The sequence below is a fragment of the Terrapene carolina genome, unplaced genomic scaffold (genome assembly GCF_002925995.2).
Source record: "Terrapene carolina triunguis isolate 2854851 unplaced genomic scaffold, T_m_triunguis-2.0 Scaffold58, whole genome shotgun sequence".
Lineage (NCBI taxonomy): Eukaryota > Metazoa > Chordata > Testudines > Emydidae > Terrapene > Terrapene triunguis.
In genome coordinates this window covers 35,784,483-35,800,051 of record NW_020664409.1, presented here as the reverse complement: position 1 = coordinate 35,800,051, position 15,569 = coordinate 35,784,483, and the positions used below count along the sequence as shown (strand labels likewise).

The following is a 15,569-nucleotide window of genomic DNA, read 5'->3' as shown; positions in this document are numbered from 1 at the left end:
TCGAAGAACGTCAGTTACTGCACAGGGTGAGTAACCTCCTCTTCTTTGAGAGAGATGTCCCTGTGGGTGCTCCACTCCAGGTGACTTAAAAGCAGTGTGTCTCAAGGAGGTAGGGACTTCGGATCTGATAGGAATGCCATAGATAGTACAGCCCTGCCCAAATTTATATCAGAGAGAGGGCCTTGAGTAAGGGCATAGTGTTTAACAAATGTGTGTTCAGAGGACCAAGTGGCTGCTTTACAGATATCAGACAGGGGAACTTTGCGTAAGAATGCTACAGAGGCAGCCAGAGATCTAGTGGAGTGCGTTCTGATGCCGTCTGGAGGTGTAACCTTCTTCATCTGATAGCACAACCGGATGCACTGAGAAATCCAGTTTGAAAGTCTCTGGGTAGAAATAGGAGTACCATTGGAATGCTCCGCGATGGAGACAAAAAGTCTAGAAGAGTTTCTAAAAGGTTTGGTTCTATCCAAATAGAAGGACAAGGCCCTGCGTACATCTAATGTATGCATTGTGGCTTCGAACGAGTTCGCATGTGGTTTCGGAAAAAAGGTTGGTAGGTGTATCGGCTCATTAATGTGGAATGACGAATGCACCTTTGGAAGAAATTTGGGGTGTAATCTGAGGGTAACCTTGTCTTTGAAAAATAGCGTATATGGTGGGTCTGCCATAAGAACTGCTATTTCTCCTGCCCGTCTGGCGGAGGTAATTGCCACTAAAAATGCTGTTTTCATCGAAAGGTGTAAAAGGGGGCACGTGGCTAGGGGTTCAAATGGTTGTTGAGTTAGGCAAGATAGTACTAAATGAAGGTCCCACGGGGTGGTAGGTGGTTTAATGTCTGGGAATAGGGCTTGGAGTCCCTTGAGGAAACGCTTGGTGATTGGATGAGCAAAAACAGAAGTATCATCAATTTTGTCATGAAAAGTTGTAATAGCAGCTAAATGGACTCTGATGGAGCTGAAAGAAAGGCCGGATCGCTTAAGGTCCAATAGATAGTCAAGTATGAGCGAGAGAGATACCGACGTGGGACAAAGTTGTTTAGCTGAACACCAATGTGTGAATCGTTTCCACTTTCGTAGATAGGTGGTGCGAGTAGATTGTGTTCTGCTATGTAGGAGCACTCTTTGAACTTGTTCAGAGCAATCTAGTTCGCTTTGGGAGAACCATGTAGGAACCAGGCTTTGAGGGTGAAGCATGGACAGGTTGGGGTGGAGAAATCGGCCGTGTTGTTGTGATAGGAGGTTCGGGACGAGAGGCAATGAGATTGGTGGTCAAATCGACATTCTGGTGAGGAACGGAAACCACGGTTGTCTGGGCCACCACAGGGCAATTAGGATCACCTTGGCACGGTCTGTTCGTATTTTTATCAGGACCCTGTTGAGAACCGGTATCGGGGGAAACGCATAGAGTAAGTTTCGGTGCCATGGGATCATGAATCCGTCTCCCAGGGAATGTTTGCCCAGTCCCGCTCTGGAGCAAAAGTCGGAACATTTCTTGTTTTTTGCAGTTGCAAAAAGGTCTATGGTTGGGTGACCCCAAATGCGGAATACGTTGTGAATGGTTTTCTCGTCTATCTCCCATTAGTGATCCCAGGGAAAGCGTCTGCTTAGTTCGTCCGCTGTGGTGTTCATCACTCCGGGAAGATAGGCAGCTGATACCCGGATGTTGTTCGCAATGCACCAATTCCAGAGCTTCATAGCCTCTGTGCAAAGCGAGTGGGATCGAGCTCCTCCCTGCCTGTTTACATAGAACATGCATGCAGTGTTGTCTGTCATTATGCGTACATGGTGATTCCTGATTAGTGGAAGGAAGTGACGGCACGCATTGCGAATGGCTCGAAGTTCTAGGACATTTATGTGCAGAGAGGTCTCGGTTGAAGACCATAGCCCCTGGACTATGTGGTGAGACATGTGTGCACCCCAGCCTGTCAGAGATGCATCGGTAGTCAGTATGAGGGATGGAGCCTCCTGAAGAAAGGGGACTCCAGAGCAGAGGTTGGAGTGAACTGTCCACCACAGTAGAGAATCTTTGACCCGGAAAGGTATGGAGAGAGTCTTGTTTAGAGAGTGCACATTCGGTCTGTAAACCGTGGCCAACCACGCTTGGAAGCACATCATGTAGAGGCGTGCATTTTGGACAACGAAAGTGCATGAGGCCATGTGACCTAGTATTTGTAGACAGTCTCGGACAGTCACCTGGGGACTGTTGCGAATTTTTGTGGCCAGTCGGCTTATGGAGTTGAAGCGGTCGGGTGGAAGAGATGCCAATCCCATCCGGGAGTCGAGGTATGCCCCTATGAACTCCAGATGTTGGGTGGGGCATAATGTGGATTTGTTTTTGTTTATTTGCAGGCCTAGAGATAGGAAACAATCGACGGTAAGCCGCATGGATAGGAGAGCTTCGTAGAACGTTGAAGCTTTGAGGAGGAAATCGTCGAGGTAAGGAAATATTACGACCCCTTGTTTTCTGAGGTAGGCAGTAACTATGGCTAGGATCTTGGAAAAAACACCGGGGGCCGTGGACAGTCCGAAGGGGAGAACCCTGTATTGAAAATGTGTTGAGCCAAGAATAAAACGTAGGAAGCGTCTGTGGGCCGGGTGTATAGTCACATGAAAATAGGCGTCCTGTAGGTCGAGGGCTGAAAACCAATCACCCTGCTCCAGCGCTGGGATTATGGTGGTGAGAGTAACCATCTTGAACTTTTGCTTTTTGACAAATTTGTTAAGCCGCCTGAGGTCGAGGATTGGTCGCCATCCCCCAGTTTTCTTTTCTGTTAAGAAATAATGGAGTAAAAACCCTTCCCTTTGTGTCGTTCTGGCACAATTTCTATTGCTCCCAGTTGAAGAAGATGTTGCACTTCTTGGAGGAGTAGTCGCTCGTGAGAAGGGTTCCTGAAGAGGGACGGGGAGGGTGGGTGGGTGGGAGGCAAGGAGAGGAAGGGGATGGCGTATCCAATTGTAACAACCTCTATAACCCACTTGTCGGAGGTAATGTTCTGCCATTGGTGGGAGAATGGTCGTAGGTGGTGTCCAAAGATATGTGTGCTGGCTGAAGTGGGAATGTTGTTTTCTAAACCCTCGACCAAGGCTTCAAATCTGCCTATTAGTTGGAGGGGGTTGAGGCGCCCCCACAGAATTGGGATGACGACGCTGGAATCTTGGTCTCTGGCGTTGTTGTTGTTGCTCCTGTGGTCTATGGGAGTGTTGTGTATATGCGCGGTAGCGTGGACGTTGGTAAGGTTGGTATCTATATTGCCGTCTTCTGGTCGTAGGTGTCTGGAGACCTAAGGACCGGAGGGTTGCCCTTGAGTCCTTCATTGAGTGAAGCATGTCGTTCGTGGCGGAAGCAAAAAGTTTTTCACCGTCAAAGGGAAGATCTTCAATGGTGCTCTGGACCTCTCGAGGAAAGAAAGAGGAGGAGAGCCATGAACCTCGGCGCATGACCACTGCTCTGGCGGTCGATCTTGCTGCAGTGTTGGCTACATCGAGGGCCGCTTGAAGAGCGGTACGTGATATGATTTGTCCCTCGGAAACCAGAGCTGTGAATTGTTGTTTTTTCTGTTCTGGGATGTCGTCAATAAAGTCCATGAATTTATTATAGTTTCTGTGGTCATATTTTGCAAGAACTGCAGTATAATTAGCTATACGAAATTGTAATGTCGAGGATGCATATACTTTACAGCCAAAGAGGTCCAAGCGTTTACTTTCCTTGTTGGCTGGGGTGGAGCGGGAATACTGTTGTTTGGCCCTTTGGTTCGCTGCGTCTACTACTAACGAGTTTGGCACCGGATGGGTAAAAAGGAATTCAGAGCCCTTAGAAGGGATGAAGTACTTCCGGTCCACTTGTTTACAGGTAGGTAGGCTTGTAGCTGGAGTCTGCCAGATGGACTTAGCAGGTTCTAAAAGGGCTACGTTGATTGGTAATGCAACCCTAGAGGAAGAAGAGGGCTGTAGGATGTCCGTTAACTCATGCTGTTGTTCAGGGACTTCCTCCAAGTTAATTCTCAAGTCACTGGCAACTCTTTTAAAGAGGTCTTGGAATTTTGCGTAGTCATCCGACGGTGTTGGAGGAGGGGGAAGTAAGGCTTCTTCAGGCGTTACCTCCGGCTCTACTGGACTAGGAGTAGGACTTGGTTGATCCTGCAAGTGTGACGGTGCTGCCTGGTGTCTTGTGTCATTGGCAGGTTCGTCAGGTGGGGGTGCTAGACCGGTGTTGCGCCTGGTTGAGGTGGCGTAGTGCGTGTGTTCTCGAGGGTACGATGCCCATGGTGCCTCATATTGCCATGGTGGTAGGTAGGGCATAGGTGGTGCCATCCAGGGGTTCACCCCCCAGGGGGCAGGATCCTGAGAATAGGATGAGGTAATTTTCCTAAAACCTCTGTTGACTGGGGTCTGGGGATGGGAGTGTTGATATGGAGAAAAACCCTTCTGTGGTCCAGTTTCCTCCTCACTGGAGGAAGGCTGTTCAGACCCTGACTCTGCCATTGAAGAGAAACAGGCATTCAGCAGGGGAGACTGCAGGATAGGTGACACCAGCAGATCTCTTGCCTGAGTAAATTGAAGTGGTGAGGCTCCTGCGTGAGGTGAAGGCTGTGCAGGTGGGAGTTGCAATGAGGGAACATTCCTCTGAGCCGGGGTTTGCTTCTTGGCTCCCTGCCAATCAGTTCCACGGGTGCCAGTGCCATGGCCGGTGCCGGGAGGGCAGCATCAGTCTGCAGGGGGTCAGGCAGGGTGTGGAATGTTGGCACCGCGTCCGTCGTGATGCCGAACGGTGCCAGAACAGAGGGAGGCAGCTGAAAGCCTGAAGCCTCGGCACCGGAGCTTCGCGCCGCCGCCGCAGCCTCAGGCGGTTTTCGCACGGTGCCGGAGGAGCCCAGCTTGTCAAATGTGCTTAAGCGGGGGAGCACAGGCAGGGAAGCGGTAGATCTACCAGGGGAGAGCTTGTGTCTCAGGGTTTCCTTTGAAGATGACAAAAGGTGCCCTTTCTTTGCAGATTTCTTGTGTTCCTTTGAGGCGGGGGGGCCGTGGTGGGCAGCGGAGCCGGAATCCGCGCCTGGGTCTGAAGCCGCACCAGTTAGAGCAGCGTTTAAAGCCTGTGGAGCCAGGCATGTCTGAAGCGGCTGCAGCTGACAGGATTTTTTTTTTAAGATAAAAATGGTAACTAACTATAACTAACAACAAACTAACTAACTAGAAGGGTAACTGTAACAAGAGAAAGGAATTTCCTAACGAGTCTGCTGAGCTCCGTCTCAGGCCAGGGACGGTAGAGAAGGAACGGAGGAGACCGGCCACGCATGCGTACTATTAAGCTAGACTCACAGCGGGGGGGCAGCCTCTGTGCATGCATGGCCGGTACGAGTACTGCTACAAAAATCTCCGAGCAAAGGCGCAGGGATGCACCAACACCTGGAGTGGAGCACCCACAGGGACATCTCTCTCAAAGAAGAATATATTACCAATGGAATAAAGGGGAAGTTGACAGTAATGAACATAAATCCAAAGCTAGAAGTTGTAGAAAATTGATAAGGGAAGCAAAGGTATGCAAGGAGAAATCTATGGCCTCCAGCATTAAGGACAATAAGAAGGAGTTTTTAAAGTATATTAAGAACAAAAAGAATCCTAACAATGGTATTTGTCCCTTACTGGATGGAAATGGTAGAATAATGATAAATGGGGAATCATCACTCAGGGGGCGTGTTTATTATATGCAGTAAAGAAAAGGTTTTGGTTTTGCTTATTTAATGGATGCAGTACTTTGGCTGCTAGCTTTTGTTTTAAGCCTTAGTTATGTTCCCACAGCATCTTATGTTAGCTTGGGTATAGAGTGACATACAATTTCAAACAGCTTAGCTTTTATGCCAGTTTTACTAAGCTCCCTCAGGTTTTGTTGCTGCTTTACTTTGTGCAAGTCACGATCACTTGTACCAAAGCTACCATTAATTTTTAGTTCTGTGAACAGTTCCTCTTTAGCTATCAACGCTAGGTGTAATATAGAATTCCCCCCCGTGTCCGTTACAACACTTCTTGAGTTAGGAAATCATCATCTATAATATTTAGAAATTCCAAGTCAAAGTACCCAGGGTTGTGAGTTCAATCCTTGAGGGGGCCATTTGGGGATTTAGTTGGGGATTGATCCTGCTCAGAGCAGGGGGTTGGACTAGATGATCTCCTGAGGTCCCTTCCAACCCTAATGATCTATGATTCTATTCAGTAATTACATATATAGTGAATCAATTCTTAAAATTTATTGTAAATGCCAAAAATATAATACTTACAGAATGGGAATCAAGGGTACCTGCAGGGTCACAGTCATTGTTTGCTCCTTTATGTAATTAAAAAAATAAACATATGATCATTTTTTTAAATGAAGCAATGGAGCAGTTGCGAATTCCAAACTTTTTTATAATAAGGTTGCCCAGGGGTGATCTTGATATTTTAAAATGAGTTGAAATCTTTAATATGACGGTTTAAAAGGATAATTAGCATCAATGCATAGTTTAGAATTTTTATTTTTATATGTAACCTCATCAGGATTATTTGCAAAAATATGGCAGGGTTGGGAAAAGAAAGAGAGAAAACACTGAATAACCAAGGGTATTTTTCCTAAATCTACAATGCCACCAGCTAAAAAGTGCCAAATTCCCTCAGTGCAGTTTATGAAGCATGGAAGTGAGCAATAAACAAGATCTATTAGATCATCCAGTCTATCTCCCTGATGTGTCCTGTACATGTTTCAATGTGGTTTCTATGGACCTATCTATACAGTGGAGTACTCTGGGGAACACAAAGGTAAAAATGTATATATTTTGCATCAAGATAAAGTATTTTCCATCGTAAACCTTACCTTGGCAAAAGGGAAAACTGTAGGCTTCTGAAAGGCATCTGTCACACTGCTGCCCCGTAATGCCTGTTCGACACTCACACTGCCCTGTTGTTGACTCACATGTGTTCTGGTAGGAACCATGGGGAGAACATTGACAAGCTAAACAAAAAATCATTATTTGGTAAGATTCAAGCTACATTTAGTAAGAAATAACTTGTTTCAGGACTGTGAAGTTTTAAAATTTAACATTACTTGTCTGGAACATTCCTGATTTTCTTTGCAATAAGACTCTGTTAAAAAAAAACAACCCTCTGTGCCTAGGTACTTATTAATAGCGCACCCATCCATATGAAATCTGAGTGCCTTATTTCACACAAGAGTTACATGATGACTTGAGTTTTCCCTTCTTAACAGAAGCAGGTAGGATTATCAGGAACTTCACTGCACTCATTCTTCTGTTCTTTGCTTCAATCCAATGGCAGACTGAAGTAGGGATTGGTTTTCATTTGCTGGTTCTGTTTAATATTACAGATATCTTAAGGAAAAGGCCTTTGCTAGGCTAGGATTTAAAACTGTGAGATAGCACATACACCTCTACCTCGATATAACGCTGTCCTCTGGAGCCAGAAAATCTTACCGCATTATAGGTGAAACCGCGTTATATTGAACTTGCTTTGATCCACCGGAGTGCACAGCCCCGCCCCCCCGGATCACTGCTTTATCGCGTTATATCCAAATTCGTGTTATATCGGGTCACGTTATATCGAGGTAGCGGTGTACTATGTTCTAACATCAGATCTTTAATCCTTGACTAGTAAGGGCTAAAAAGGGGGCCTTGCCTTTTACCCGGAGAGCAGTCACATTTGTGATCATCTTCATGTTCCTGTCCACACTACTGACCCCAGTATTGCAATGACTTACACACATGCTTAATTTACGCATTGTGAGTAGTCCCACTGAAGTGAATCGGACTACTCAGTGTGTGTGAGGTTAAGCATGTGTCTTTGCAGGATCAGCGTCTAAAGTTGAAACTTTTAATAACAATTGTCCTTGTAGAGTAGCAATTGGTTCCCTAAAAGTTGTTGGAATTTTGTCCTGAGAATTGGTTATAGCCATAATGTAAAACAATATAGCTCCTCTGTACTGCCAATCTGAAATAAATTTTAATGAGCCTGATTCTCAGGAAACAAATATCCCTCTTAATGATGGTCAGTAGTACCAGGTACATGACAACCACACCTATAACCACACACATAACAACCATGTTTAAAGTACTTAAACATCTGATTTTAATTAGTGTAGACAGGGCCTGAATGTTTCACTCTACTTGATAACTTTACTGTCTCTAGGTTTCTGTAATATAAATCATATAATTCATTTTGGGTCTGATCAGTAGAACTGCTCAGGTGAGTAAGGTTACTGAGATGAGTAGGTTTGCAGGATCGAGCCCTTTTAGGTCTCATGTAGACTAGGAGTTAAGATGTAATGTTAGCACATGAGAGCTAACGCATGCTAATGTGCTTTAAAAGTCTACAAGGCAATGTATACGTCAATACACGCCAAACTAGTTGAGTTAAAGCTGAGGCTCCCTGTTGGCTTGGACTTGACCAAGTTAGACTTGCTAGAGGCAGAGAGCAATGTCTACATTAGACTTTTAAAACATGTTAGTTAGCACGTTAGCTAACATGTGCTAACATCACACTATAAATCCCAGTCTAGACAAGGCCTGAGAGGTTAATGAGGCTTTTAAGAACTATAGTTGGTAGCCTCATCTACCTGCCCCACAGAGCTGCTATATACAGTGTACCAAATAAACAGGGAGAGGAGGGAACCACTTACTGTTTCCACCTAAAATGACTCACACTCTTGCTTTGATTCTTGCAGTTTTACATGGAAAAGCTTTTGAGGGAATTAACTGATGTTCTCTGTGTAACAGAAAACAAAAGGAAAGCAAAGCAAAAGAAGGACCTGCTGTTACTCACGCAAGCAGTTCGGATAGCTGAAATAACCTGGAGCACATTGGTTGCATCTAAGTCCAGCATAGTGTTTATGGCACCGACACTGACCGGTAGGCCCACATGTATTGTCCAATGAGCCAAGCGAATCACAGTTGCATTCTGCATGGGGGGAAATAATAAATAATTATTCATGCAGCTATTTGTCTAAAGCAGTAGTTATTTTAAAATAAAATGTTCTGAAAAATTCACCTTTGGCTCAAAAACAAACACAAGACATTCAGCCCAAATCATGATTTTACCAGCAAAAATAAACATCTGCAAACAGTGGCTTAGAATACAATTGCCTGATCAGCCATGATTTTAGTGTCTTATTGCAATGCTATAATTTATTGCTTAAAGAAAGATTTAGTTTGATCATTTGCAAACTACATACAGGATAGAAATTCACCTTAAAACTGAAGGAAAATTATTTGAGGAAAGTACTTAAAGTCTTAAAAGATAACCTCATGCAGTAAGAATTGAGGAAGTAGAGCAGCATTTGGTATGGCATAATGACTAGCTAATAATTTATTAGCATAACAATTTGATACACAGTGTTCATGTTAAAAACTGCTGACCAGCTTTAGTTCAACAAACTCTCAAATGAATTGCTGCCACAATGCAAAAAAGCTAGTTTATGTGCTGTGAAGTAATGCATAAGAACTAGCATGTGGTTTGTGAATCAGTGTCAGAATATAATTACTATTCAGCTGGGTGTTTTTACTGGAGTTACCACTATTTTAAATGTTGTTTCCCTGTTCTGTGTATGTGTTTCTGGTTTCCCTCTTTCAGTTCCTCTCTGTTCAGCAGCCAAAGCTGTCTTACTCTGCTGTGTTTATTTCACAGGATTAAGAGAAGCAGCAGGACTCACTACCCAGTCAATATGTGAGGGAGAGAGCTGCTAAAGCAAACTCACTTCCCACCTCTCCCAAAAACATTTCTTCAGTGGCACCAATGCCTACAGTTGAACATTAGATTGTAAACTCTTTGGGGCAGGGCCCATCTTTTTTGTTCTCTGTTTGTACAGCATCTAGTACAATAGGGTCTTGGTCCAGGACTGAGGTTCCTAGACACTACAGCATTACAACAAACAAATAAACAAAGTTAAATGTAGAGAGTTAAATTCTCATTTCATTTAAATGTAGTTACATCAGTGTAAGGGCTTAATCCTACTCCGAGTGAATCAATGGAAATGCTCCCATTGACTTCAATGGGGCAGGATCAGATACTAAGTGAGAGGAGAATCTGGCCCAGGCTAGTGTGTATAGCCCGAGGAACAGTGATTTGATCTTAAGTGGGATTGGCACACAAATGGATAATATTATACTAAGCCAAATAGTTTTTCTCACCCCTCCTCCTAATCGAGTTTTCCAAGGAACTCTGCTGTTGCACTAGATAAAAAAAAAGCTTTCCAAACATCCTGCCATGTCCCATTACATCAGTTTTATGATCATGCATAGGTAAACGATAGTTAAAGAAGAAACTGTGTCACCCCCTTTTTTACTTTGACTGCATGCCCCCTTTTAGTTTTTTCTTTTATATTTAATTATCTTTTACAGTCTTTTTTGTGACTTGTTTTGCATGATCTCTTACGCCTCTTATGTTTCATTGCAGATTTCAGTGTTAAAAGTTTAAACCAGTTCAATATGGGCTATATTTGCTACACTAGATTGCCATTTGATTCGCTTCCAACTTAAAAAAATTATAGCATGGACGTAGTATTTTAAAACCACTGAACAGTGTGTACCAATGTAGAACTCTGATTTGATGTTTTTCATTAAAACATTTTAATGTACTCCAGATCCGTAAAAGGGAGAGCCATATGGGAATTCTTTACTCCATCCATTTTGTTTGTTGATTCAAAACTAGTACTTTGGATTTTTCTTCTAAAGAGCATAAAGAATTATGTAGTCCTTTCACGGGTATATATTAAGAACATAAGCCCATAATGAAGGTGTCTGTTATATTTACTAATTCAAATAATGATTGTGACATTCTGAACCCCCTATGTTCAACCTTTTTACAAGACTATGATAAATTTTGTACAAAGTATGCCTTGTGAGGTATCACTTGAAAACTCATAATCTACTGAACTTTATTGTGCTGGTAAAATATCTGTGGCAACATTGTATGTAAAGTTATAAAATTCTACTCTATATGTCATGTTCCAAGTCTGGGGAACCAGCTTCAAGCCAGTTCCCCAGAGACAAAAGGCTAGACAACATCTCAGCCAGGTGTCAACACAATCAAATGGACTATCACCTAGTTAAGCGGCCATTCTTTGGCAGGAAGAAGGGTGTGAGCGAGAACTTTACATATTAACAGTGAAACAGTGGGAGGTTCCCATCTCCCAGACCTCCTGTCTCCTGAATGCCAGCTGGAGATGATCTTCAAAGAGAAAAGAGAACTATAAGAAATGGCAAGAGAAGCCCCAAAATACTCCTCCCTTTCTCTCTGCTCACGGGCATCAACAGCACCTGAAAAGACACTGGACTGGGGGAGGAGTCCTGACTGAAAGAGTTCAGTCAGTAATGATTGCAAAAGCATGTGGTGAGAAAAACCTTTCCTTTGAATTCATTTAGCTTGATAAGTTAGATATTAGTTGTGTTTTACTTTTTATTTTCTTTGTAACCAATTTTGACTTTTATGCCTGATTACTTGTAATCACTTCAAATCTTTTCTTCTGTGGTTAATAAACTTATTTTATTATTTTATCTAAACTAGTGTGTATGGAATGAAGTGATTGGGAACCTCCAATTGAGATAACAGGGTTTGTGCATATCATTTTCTATTAATGAAATGACGGACTTTCTATGAGCTTATATTGTCCGGAAGAAAATTGCTAGGCAGTTCAAGACACACATATCTGAGGACAAGTCTGGAACTGGGAATTTGCTGGTGTCACTCTGCAATATAACTCAGGAGTGACTGGCCAAAGCACTCATACAACATAGCTGGGAGTGATTTTGCATGCTGGAGGCTGGGTGTGAACAGACCAGAAATGTTTTTTTCTGACAGTGAAGCAGTATAAAAGGCACCCCAAATTGGAAAGTTGAGGGGACACAGCTGTTCAATAGTCCAGACTGTACCCTGTGTAACATCACAATGATACAACAACTAGGAAGCAAATTCTCCTGTATCTTTCTATATGCAACATGTTCATGTGTGCACACAAGCATACATCAAAACGTATTGTGACATGAGATATCACCTTTTCTCTCACTGGGTGAAATTCACCTCAGTGCTGAGGGTCTACGCCACTTAAATCCTGAATTAACAACTTCACACTCTAAACAATATAGAGACGTCTTGCCTGAAGCAGACACTCTCTAACACAAACTGGTGACAGAAAGAGACTTGACTGGTTTCTTGTACAGAAACAAATAGTTACAGGGGAGTTTTGCGAGGGAGTTTAGAAGGGGGGGGCTAGATACTCTTCATTAACATTCCTTAAGCTTAAGGCAATAAACACCCCCTGATAAAAACAAAACAACAATAATGGAAAGAGTTGCAGGAGTAAAAAGATAATGCAGACAGAAGTCCAGCAGCAGGGTGGGGACTATCTAGTTTATTGCATTGAATGCAGCATGTATGATTACCTGCCTTATGGGCAAGTGGCACATGTGTACATTCCGTGCAAGGAGCTCCTGGCCCCCAGAGACCAGAGTGGCTGAACTGGAGGAGGAAAGGGAAAAAGAGAGGTACATAGATGAGACTTTCTGGGACACAGTAGAAGGGTCCCATCCCCAGTCTGACAGCCTCTGTGATGTTGAGGAGGATGTAAGTCTCAGGGAAGGAGAGCATCAAACTGGAGCACAGGGAAATGATCCCATAGTTGGGACCCTCTTTCCAGATGATTCTATGGTATCCTCTCTCACTGAGGATACCTCTCCAGGTAAGGGAACTCCAGCTATTAGGAAGAGTAATAGTAATGGGCGATTCGATCATTAGATACATAGATAGCTGGGTTTGTGATGACCACGAGAACAGCATAGTTACTTGCCTGCTGGGTACGAAGGCTACAGATTTCTCGAGACATCTAGACAGACTTATGTGTAGTGCTGGGGAGAAGCTGGTGGTCATGGTACATGTAGGTACTAATGACATAGGGAAGGATAGGGGAGAGGTCCCGGAAGCCAAATTTAGGCTGCTTGGTACGAGATTGAAGCCCAGGACCTCCATGGTAGCATTCTCTGAAATACTTCCAGTTCCCACGCAGAGACAGTTAGACAGGCCGAACTGCAGGGTCTCAGTGCATGGATGAGACGATGGTGTAGGGAGGAGGGGTTTAGATTTATTAGGAACTGGGGAAACTTTTGGGAAAAAGAAAGCCTATACAGGAAGGATGGGCTCCACCTAAACCAATACAGAACCAGAGTGCTTAAAATTTAAGGGTGGTAGAGCAGTTTTTAAACTAAGGGCTGGGGGAAAGCCGACAGGTGCGGATGACCACGTGGTTCGGACAGAGACATCCCTCTGGGGATTCTATTAATGGAGATTCTCTATGTCCTAGTAAGGAGGAGAGGATGGAAGATGATAAAATATGGGTAGGATCTGATGAGAAACAGTCAAATGAAAGAGTCCCATTCAGTTACATCACATAATGGCAGACACCTAAAAGGTGACCATTTTAAGTGCTTATATACAAATGTTAGAAGTCTAAATAATAAGATGGGTGAACTTGAGTGCCTCGTATTAAATGAGGATGACCAGGTGACAGTGTCTGTGAAATGCTTAGGGAGATTAGAGAGGCTATAAAAATAAAAAACTCAATAATAATGGGGGATTTCAACTATCCCCACATTGACTGGGTACATGTCACCTCAGGACGGGTTGCAGAGATAAAGTTTCTTGACACCTTAAATGACTGCTTCTTGGAGCAGCTAGTCCTGGAACCCACAAGAGGAGAGGCAGTTCTTGATTCAGTCCTAAGTGGAGCACAGGATCTGGTCCAAGAGGTGAATATAGCTCTACTGCTTGGTAATAATGACCATAATATAATTAAATTTAACGTCCCTGTGGCGGGGAAGACACCACAGCAGCCCACTACAGTAGCATTTAATTTCAGAAAGGGGAACTACACAAAAATGAGGAAGTTAGTTGAACAGACATTAAAAGATACAATACCAAAAGTGAAATCCCTGCAAGGTGCACGGAAACATTTTAAAGACACCAAAATAGAGGCTTAGACTAAATGTAGACCCCAAATTAAAAAAAAACATAGTAAGAGAACCAAGGAAGTGCCACCATGACCAAACAACAAAGTAAAAGAAGCAATGAGAGGCAAAAAGGCATCCTTTAAAAAGTGGAAGTTAAATCCTAGTGAGGAAAATAGAAAGGAGCATACACTCTGGCAAATGAAGTATTAAAAATATAATTAGGAAGGCTAAAAAAGAATTTGAAGACAGCTAGCCAAAGACTCAAAAAGTAATAGCAAAAAAACCTATAAGTACATCAGAAGCAGGAAGCCTACTAAACAACCAATGGGTCCACTGGACGATCGAGATGCTAAAGGAGCATTCAAGGACGATAAGGTCATTGCGGAGAAACTAAATGAATTTTCTGCATCGGTCTCCATGGCTGAGGATGTGAGGCATTCTTTTTAGGTGACAAATCTGAGGAACTGTCCCAGACTGAGGTGTCATTAGAGGAAGTTTTGGACCAAATTGATAAATTAAACAGTCACCAGGACCAGACGGTATTCACCCAAGAGTTCTGAAGGAACTCAAATGTGAAATTGCAGAACTACTAACTGTAGCATGTAACCTGTCATTTAAATCAGCTTCTGTACCAGATGACTCGAGGATAGCTAATGTGACACCAATTTTTAAAAAAGGCTCCAGAGGAGATTCCGGCAATTATAGGCCAGTAAGCCTGACTTCAGTACCGGGCAAACTGGTTGAAACTATAGTAAAGAACAGAATTATCAGACACATAGATTAACATGATTTGTTGGGGAAGAGTCAACATGGTTTTTGTAAAGGGAAATCATGCCTCACCAATCTACTAGAATTCTTTGAAGTGGTCAGCAAACATGTGGACAAGGGGGATCCCGTGAATATAGTGTACTTAAATTTTCAGAAAGTCTTTGACAAGTCCCTCACCAAAGGCTCTTAAGCAAAGTAAACTGTCATGGGATAAGAAGGAAGATCCTCTCATGGATCAGTAACTGGTTAAAAGATAGGAAACAAAGGACAGGTCAATTTTCAGAATGGAGAGAGGTAACTAGTGGTGTCCCTTAAGGGTCTGTACTGGGACCAGTCCTATTCAACATATTCATAAATTAGCTGGAAAAAGGTGGCAAAATTTGCAGATGATACAAAACTACTCGAGATAGTTAAGTCCCAGGCAGACTGCGAAAAGCTACAAAAGGATTTTAAAACTGGGTGACTGGGCAACAAAATGGTAGATGAAATTCAATGTTGATAAATGCAAAGTAATGTACATTGGAAAACATAATCCCAACTGTACATATAAAATGATGGGGTCTAAATTAGCTGTTACCACTCAATAAAGAGATCTTGGAGTCATTGTGGATACTTCTCGGAAAACATCCACTCAATGTGCAGAGGCAGTCAAAAAAGCTAACAGCATGTTGGGAATCATCAGGGCCGGCTCCAGGCACCAGGCACCCAAGCTGGTGCTTGGGGCGGCACCTGGAGGGGGGCGGCGCGGCGCTCCGGCCGCCGGGGAGAGCGGGGCCACAGCCGGGCTCGCCGCCCCCCCCGCCCTCGCCCCGGCCGCCGGGGG

The 15,569-nt window shown here is 43.5% G+C and overlaps 1 protein-coding gene across 1 annotated transcript in view; it reads right to left on the bottom strand.

Moving 5' to 3' along the window:
- The window catches only part of LAMA3 (laminin subunit alpha 3), a 191,470-nt gene that overhangs the window by 102,442 nt on the left and 73,459 nt on the right, over positions 1-15,569 (bottom strand). The window contains exons 15-17 of the mRNA XM_026659438.1: positions 8,805-8,939; positions 6,844-6,981; positions 6,275-6,321 (exon numbers count right to left, since the gene is read on the bottom strand). Coding sequence (XP_026515223.1) covers positions 6,275-6,321; positions 6,844-6,981; positions 8,805-8,939 — 320 coding nt within the window. The remainder of the gene's footprint in view (positions 1-6,274; positions 6,322-6,843; positions 6,982-8,804; positions 8,940-15,569) is intronic.